The sequence below is a fragment of the Carcharhinus amblyrhynchos genome, chromosome 3 (genome assembly GCF_965287045.1).
Source record: "Carcharhinus amblyrhynchos chromosome 3, sCarAmb.v2.hapA, whole genome shotgun sequence".
NCBI classification, from domain to species: domain Eukaryota; kingdom Metazoa; phylum Chordata; class Chondrichthyes; order Carcharhiniformes; family Carcharhinidae; genus Carcharhinus; species Carcharhinus amblyrhynchos.
The window spans coordinates 76,852,797-76,861,106 of NC_137326.1; the positions used below are offsets into that span (position 1 = coordinate 76,852,797).

The window sequence follows — 8,310 nt, forward strand, 5'->3', positions numbered from 1 at the left end:
TGTTCCCACAAAAAATTGATCTCAGCATTCCAGGTTAGGGAGAGGAAATGGCCAACCTGAGCTCCTGATCAACATGCAGTAACATTACATGGCCCCATGCAAACACGACAAGATGTCCAGTCATCTAAAGGCTTAATGGCATGCACTGTTCAGACTCAAATGCGAGGAATGAACATTCAGGAGAGCCACCAAAGGGGTAGTCAACTCGTAGAACCACAAAATCCCTAAGCAGAACAAGGCCAATGGACCCATCATGCCTGCATCGACTCTCCAAAAGAACATCCTATGCAGATCCTGCCTTCCACCCTATCCCCATAATCTTCTGCATTTACCACGGCTAATCCACTGAACCTGCGTATCTTTGGACTGTGGGAGGAAACCGGGGTGCCCATTGGAAACACAAACAGACACAGGAGAATGTGCAAACTCCAATCACACATGGGAGAACATGAAACTCCACACAGTCACCCAAGGCCGGAATTGAATCCAGGTCCTTGGTGCAGTGAGGCACCAGTGCTAACAATTGCGCCGCCTTATGGAACAATACCTCAGCAGTTCTCAAGAGTCTTCAAAAGAGGAAATAACTTCATCTTCAATTCTAACTTACCCCAACAGTAAACAGAAAAGGTTTGATGAGCTTTCTGAATGAGTGTGATGATGACTGAGATAAGACAGGCTTATCCAACAATGGGGTAAGGCTGCTTTTGCTCGTCTGATTCACACGTGTGGCCAAGTCCTTCAGGGCTTTTTCATCGGGCTCCACTTTCCGAGGCTCGTTTTTTTTTGGTGCTTTTCTAAACCCTCGTCTGGGTTCCTTGTATAAAAATAATCTGCAAGAAATAGGTTAAGACTGTTGAAAAGTATATCTGCACTAGGCTAATGAATACACCAAAGTACAGCATTATATACATCAACACCAAGCACTGGACTGAAGATGAGATGCTGCCAGAACTAAAAGAATTACACCTAGCCAGCACATGGTCTCAGTTTATTGTTGATATTAAATTGCTGAAACATTCAGCAGATATCTACAGATGAAAACATTTATTGTGGGCTTGTTTCATGTATACCCACAGCTCTTTAAAATAGTGAAATGTTATATCAACATGTCCTGTGGGAGATAAGGCAAATCTCTTCTCCCCTCAATCTCATTCACCAAACAGGAGATTAAACTGTAGAAGTCCAGATTTGTTCTGAGTCCCAGTCGTCTCTCCAGTTACTCAGTCATTCACTACAGCATAATTTGTCCTTTTGATGTTCTTGCTCAACTCCATATTCTGCTCACTATACTCCACATGATGGGAAGTTGATGCCAATATTTTGGTTGGATGAGTGTCCTATTACCTACGATGAGCCACATTCAAAGATGGTAGTTTAAATGACACAAAAAGACAAATGTTATGACATGGGATTCCAAGATTCTTAACCATTACAGACTTAGTTCCCCAAATCCAGCCATTTCTCTAGCCCCTCCAAAAACACTGCAAACAAGGCTGTCTTGGCCTCAAAAGGGAGACATCCACCTGCTTTGGCATCCCAATTATATCAGGAATTTGTACACTGCTGATCTTTCCCCCTTTTGCACAGAAAATGGTCAGTTGGGGTGCGTAATACCCAACATGAATCTCCAGCCTTCGTTGCTGTTTATTGGACCTCAGCTGTCTGCCATTGTGTTTTACTCAATTACTAAACATAAAAAGCACTGCTGAAGGCCCCCAGACTGTGAAAGGCGCTATATAAATGCAGGTTCATTCTTTATTAAACATCTGCATATTTGACTAAACCAAGGGTAGGTCCATGTTAATATCTGCTGACCATAGAGCCAACTATCACTGCCTCATTACAAAAAAAGCTGTAAACAGCAGGGGCCACAAGAATTGCATATTTTTTGTGTATATTTTTGCAATTGGTTTTGAGTTGCTCTGAGTACTACTTGGTGTTGCCACAGGGATTTAAAGTCAAATACAAATAAGAGCAAGAGAAACGTTCCTACTGTGTTCATGTGGACAGTGAAAAATACTAGTATTAAGAAACACCTCACATTTATATTGCACCTTATCACAACTTCAGTAATATGTTTGAAGTGTAATCAGGATGTTGAGCTGTGATTCAGTATTAGCACTCTCACCTGAGTCACAAGGCTGTCTGCTCAAGTCACACTCCAGAGACTTGACCACATAGACTGACATTGCAGTGCAGTACTGAGGGAGTGCTGTACCATCCAAGATGCCCTCTTTCAGACGGCTCATCCTCTGAGATAGATGTAAAAGATTCCATGGTGGCAGGGATGCAGGTGGTGACAATGTAGGGGTAGGATGGGGAAGTACTACATAATAGACTTTGCCAGCAAAATTGAAACCCATCGTATAAAAATGATAGTGGCAGCAGTCATGAAGTTGGCTGACAAGAAAGAAAAAGTTTTGAACAAAGTCAAAAATGCCAATTATGAGGTATGAAGGAAAAACTGGCTATGGTTAACTGGGTCAATAAGTGGATAGGTATGACAATAAATAAAGCATGGGAAACAAATTAAAGAAACAATTCCAAATATTTAACAAATAGACATTCCACTGAAAAACCAAAACTCAGCAAGAAAGAGTCACCCATGGCTTACTCAGAAGTTTAAGGGCAGTATTTAATTAAGAAGAAGCTCATAACATTACAATGACTAAGAGGTAGTCTGAGGATTGGGAGTGTTTCAGAAAATGGCAAAATGGCCACCAAAAAATTGATAAAAAGGAAAAAATAAGGGAGCAAATTCGTCAGGGTAAAAAAATAGACAACAGCTTTTACAAGCGTGTCAAAAGGAAGAGAGTACCTAGCGTAAATGTTGGTCCCTTAGAAATCGAAACCTGAAAAATTATCATGGGTGAATGAAGAGTTAGCAGAGTCATTAAACAAAGATTCTGTGTTTTCTTCACAGCGAAAGATACAAATTACATATGAGAATTACAGGATAACATAAGGGATAAAAAGAATGAGGAAATTAAGGTCATTAGTATCAGCAGAGAAAAAGCATTGGCAAAAATTAAGGGACTAAAATCTGACAAATCCCAGGACCTGAAGGCCAACAGGTGAGGTTCTAAAGAGATAGCTGCAGAGATAGCATATGTGCTGGCTATAATCTTCCAAAATTACTTAGCTTCTGGAATGATCCCAGTAAACTAAAAGCAAGCAAACGTAACACTGCTATTGTGGAAAGGACAGTCAGCAAAAACAGGGAATTCCAGGCCAGTTAGCCTAACATCAGTCAGTGGAAAAGTGCTGGAATCAATTATTAAAGAAGTCGTAAAAATGCACTGAGAAAAGCATAGTAGATTCAGTATACAATGGATTTCCAAAAGGCATTTAATAAGGTAAAACATAAGAGGTAAGATAAGGACTTATGAAGTTAGGGGTAATGTATTAGCGCAGATAGAGAATTGATTAATGGGCAGGACGTAAAGAATGGGAATAAATGAGGTATTTTCAAGTTGCCAGGCTGTGACATCTGGAGTATTGCAAGGTTTATGCTGGGGCCTCAGCTAGTCACAATCTATAATAATAAAAAAAGACCAAAGGGGCGATCTTACCAAAAAAATTCGAAGTGCCAAACAAGCATAAAAATGCAGAGGATTTTTTTTTGGGCGAGTAAAAATTAGAATCTCAATCTTACTCTGTGGGGGAAAAAAGTAAAATCCTGCCAATAGGGAGAATAGGCAGGGCAAACGCCTGCCAAAAGCAGGCAGCTTGCAGCAGAGAAGGCCATTGCACATGTTTGGATCTACATGTTCTGTGAACACAGGTATCTGTTTATCACTGCCTGCCTCTCCCAGCTACTGCTGACCTTCGTAGCTGATTTGCACTCTGCCCCCCACTATCGCAGGACTCCGTGGTAGATCCCCCATCACCACCCCCTGGCCAGACCCACTGCTCCGACCCCAACCCCCGCATGGTCTGTCCGATCCCCCAACTTGCACGCACCTCCCTCCCTGTTATTGCAGGCTCCATGGCCAATTCACAGCCCCCGCGCATGGGCCACCCGATCACCAGTTACAGAGTATGCAGTGTATGCCACCTCTGCCTTGATCCGGGTTGCAGAGTACGCAGCGTTTTCCAACCCCGATCGTGGCTCCGGAATGCACAGCACGTCCACCACCTCCCCCAACCCCGATCACGGTTGCAAAGAGTGCAGTATGTGTCTCCTCCACACCGAGATCAGCCAGCCCCCTTCAGGTCTCATTCCCTTGGTACTGCCAGTGTCAGCATGCCCAGTGCAACGGTGCCAGGGGGCAATCCCCTTGCTCCCCAACCTTCGGGGGGGGGGGGGGGGGGGGGGGGTAGGGTGTTGTTGGGCTTCCATGGCCTCTGGTCCCACTGGTGTTCCCTCATATCTGGTTCTGGCTGATGGGATATCATTGAGGATCATACGTGATCCTCACCGGTGACAATCTTCACCAGCAAGGCTGCAGGGGCAAGTGAGCCTAGATGATTGTGTCCTGGGCTCACTTATAATATTTTAATTCTAATTTAAACGGAATTTAAATATTACAATCAACCTCATGCCCTTTTCACACACGTCACTTATCTCATTGGACATCTGGTGTTAATCACGAGAGGTGAGAAATGAAGCCAATTTCTCGGCTCTCGTGATCTTATTGGCTTCACCTCACCCTTCGGCTGGGCAAAATGATAAGATTGTGGCCCAAATGTAATGTGTAAAGTAAAAGCAAAGTTTATTTATTTATTAGTCACAGGTAAGGCTTACATTAACACCGCAATGAAGTTACTGTGAAATTCCCCTAGTTGCCACATTCCAGCTCCTGTTCGGGTCAATGCCCTCAGCAGCACGTCTTTCAGACTGTGGGAGGAAATCAGAGCACCCAGAGCAAACCCACGCAGACAGGGGGAGAATGTGCATACTCCACAGTGACCCAAGCAGTATCTAAGTTTTCTCACAATACAAAGCTATGAGGTAAATACAAAAGGTCTGCAAAGAGTTGTAGATAAGTTAAGTGCGTGGGCAGCATGGTGGGAATGTGAAGTTCTTCACTTTGATCATAAAAGAAAAGCAAAATATATTTTAAAAGGCATGACACTAGAAAATAGTACCTCATCTTAGGTATACTCATACAGCGAACACAAAGTTAGCAGGCAGGTACAATAAGCAATAGGAAGGCAAGCAGCATGTTGGCCTTTATTGCAAGTGAATTGGAATATAAGAATAGTTTCCCACAGTGGTAAAGGACACTGGCAAGCCCATACCTGGAATACTGTATACAGTTTTGGTTTCCAGATTTAAGCAGTGATGTGTGCAAAGTGGAGCCAGTACACTGAGCATTCACAAGGTTGGTCCCTTGTCCTGTGATGGGAGACTGAAGAAATTGGGCCTATTTTTGTTGAGTTCTGTGGAGAGACTGCTTTCTGCACTGTCAGGGTTCTATGGAATTTAGAAAATGGAAAGGTGATCTCACGGAAACATGAAAGGTTCCAAAGGTAGACAGAATTCACACAGAGAATGCTTCCCTGGCTGGGGAGCCTGGAATCTGGGGACAGTCTCAGAAGAAGACGGCAATTATTTAAGACAGATTAGGAGAAGTTTTGTCATTCAAACGGTTGTAAATATTCGGCATTCTCTACCACAGTGGATTATGAATGCTCCGTTCCTGTGTATATTCAAGGCTGAGATAGATTTGTGGTTTCTCAGAAAATCTAAGGGTTTGAGGAGAAAGCAGGAAAGTGGAGCTAAAGCCCAGGAGAAGCCAAGATTATGCTAAATGGAGGAGCAGGCTCAACAGGTTACATGAATGACTCCAGCTCCAAATTCTTTTCCAAAATAGTAGTGAAAGCATGTTTGTCAAAATGGACGAAGACATGATATCCAAAGTTCAGAAAGGGGTGGCTGGCGGGGAGTGGGCGTGAGAGGGTCAGAGGAGGCTAGGAAGAGGGGAGGGGTTCAAAAGGGGATGGGTATGAGGAGGGCAGTGTGAGGGAGTGGTCACACAGAGGGGACAGTAGGGAGGAGGCTTGAAGGGGTCAGGGCGGGTGGGGTGCGATTCAGGAGGGGGGAAAAGGGTGGAGCCTGGTTCCAGAGGGCAAGGTGTGGCTGCAGAGCGTGAGGCCAGTGTAATGGGGAGACGTGGCCACCGATGGCAGATGGGCCACCGAGGGGAGTGGCGTGGTTACAAATGGCAGGAGAACATGGCTACCCAGTGCAGAGTGTGGCCACAGAGGATGGTGGCATGGTAAAAGGAATGGGATGTGGCTACAGAATGCAGGGCGCGCGGTCGCCAGGGGCAGTTACACAGAATGGAGGGGGGAGTTGCAGAGGGCAGGGGGCGGCTGCAGAGGGGTGGGGGGGGTGGTTGCAGACGGCGGGGCACATTTGCAGATCGGCGGGGGGCACATGGTTGCAGAGGGCAGGAGGGTGTGGTTAGAGTCCCCTGAGGGCATTAGAGTTTATTGCCAAAGCGAGCAGGCATGGTGGTGTATTAAGAGAATGGAGCTAAAATGCCTTGAGTGGCTGCCCAGGCCTAGACAGAACAGAATTAGATCTGAAATAGACAGAGGGAAAGATAGAACTAGGGGGTGTGAAGTGGGATTGAATAGTATGGTAGGGTAATGTGAGATCGGGTGACAAGTGTACTAAAGGTTGCAAGTGCAATGGGGCAGGCGTGATGCAAGGGTGAGCGGTGGCAGGGCTAGGGAGCTGGTGCGTGGTGCGAGAGGAGATGGGCTGCAGTTAAGTGGACAGAACTTTGGATGAAACGGGTGGGGGTGAAGCCGCTGGGTGTGGAAGGAGGGGATCGGGGATGAGGCTGGTGAGAGAAGGCTGGTATTTGGAAGGGAGATGCTGAGGGGAGGGGGTGAAGGGGAGGGGGTGAAGGGGAGCAGGAGGGGGAGGGGGTGAAGGGGAGCAGGAGAGGGGAAGGGGAGGGGGGCGAGGGCAGGGGAAGAAAGGGAATGGTAGGGATACAGGGCAGGGAGGGGAAGAAGGGCCAGGGAGGGGGAAAGGAGGGGGAGAGGAGACAGGGATGAGGAGACAGGGGCGGAGAGGGAGGGGAGAGTGGGGAGGGGAGGGGGAGAGCGGGGCGGGGAGGGGGAGAGCGGGGCGGGGAGGGGGAGAGCGGGGCGGGGAGGGGGAGAGCGGGGCGGGGAGGGGGAGAGCGGGGCGGGGAGGGGGAGAGCGGGGCGTGGAGGGGGAGAGCGGGGCGGGGAGGGGGAGCGGGGGGGCGGGGAGGGGGAGAGCGGGGCGGGGAGGGGGAGCGGGGGGGCGGGGAGGGGGAGAGCGGGGCGGGGAGGGGGAGCGGGGGGCGGGAGGGGGAGCGGGGGGGCGGAGCGGGGGGGGCGGGGAGGGGGAGAGGGGGGGCGGGGAGGGGGAGAGGGGCGGGGAGGGGGCGGGGAGGGGGAGCAGGGAGGGGAGGGGGTGGGGAGGGGGAGAGGGGGGTGGGGAGGGGGAGAGGGGGCGGGGAGGGGGCGGGGAGGGGGAGAGGGGGCGGGGAGGGGGAGAGGGAGAGGGGGCGGGGAGGGGGAGAGGGGGCGGGGAGGGGGAGAGGGGGAGGGGGGGGAGAGGGGGGGAGGGGGAGAGGGGGCGGGGAGGGGGAGAGGGGGGGGAGGGGGGGAGAGGAAGGGGAGGGGGAGAGGAAGGGATGGGGTTGGGGGTGGAGAGATGGGGGGGTGGAGAGATGGGGGGTGGAGAGATGGGGGGGTGGAGAGATGGGGGGTGGAGAGTGGGGGGGTGGAGAGGGGGTGGGATGGGGAGGGGCCTTGTGAGGGATGTGTGGTGAGGTGTGGGGGGCATGTGCTGAGTGGGGGTGGTATGTTCTGGTGAGGTGGGTGTGGTGAAGAGAGTGGGGGGGATGTGATGGGGGGGAATGTGATGAGGGGGGTGGGGGGGGTGTGATTGGGGGGGGTGGGGGGGATGTGATGAGGGGGTGGGGGGGTGTGTGATGAGGGGGGTGGGGGTGTGTTGATGAGGGGGGTGGGGGGGGTGTGTGATGAGGGGGTGGGGGGGTGTGTGATGAGGGGAGTGGGGGGTGTGATGAGGGGAGTGGGGGGGGTGTGTGATGAGGGGGGTGGGGGGGGGTGATGAGGGGGTGGGGGGGGTGTGATGAGCGGGGGGTGATGTGAGAGGGGGAGGGGGTGTCGTGAGAGGGGAGGGGGGTGTCGTGAGAGGGGGAGGGGGGTGTAGTGAGAGGGGGAGGGGGGTGTCGTGAGAGGGGGAGGGGGGTGTCGTGAGAGGGGGAGGGGGTGTCGGGAGAGGGGGAGGGGGGTGTCGTGAGAGGGGGAGGGGGGTGTCGTGAGAGGGGGAGGGGGGGTGTCGTGAGAGGG

At 50.5% G+C, this 8,310-nt stretch overlaps 1 protein-coding gene across 1 annotated transcript in view; it reads right to left on the reverse strand.

The window, feature by feature from the left end:
* Window positions 1-4,809, reverse strand: part of parlb (presenilin associated, rhomboid-like b) — a 43,264-nt gene extending 38,455 nt beyond the window's left edge. Inside the window, exons 1-2 of the mRNA XM_080185390.1 lie at window positions 4,748-4,809; window positions 608-830 (exon numbers count right to left, since the gene is read on the reverse strand). Coding sequence (XP_080041516.1) covers window positions 608-830; window positions 4,748-4,794 — 270 coding nt within the window. The 5' untranslated portion in view covers window positions 4,795-4,809. The remainder of the gene's footprint in view (window positions 1-607; window positions 831-4,747) is intronic.
* Between the last annotated feature and the right edge of the window lie 3,501 nt (window positions 4,810-8,310).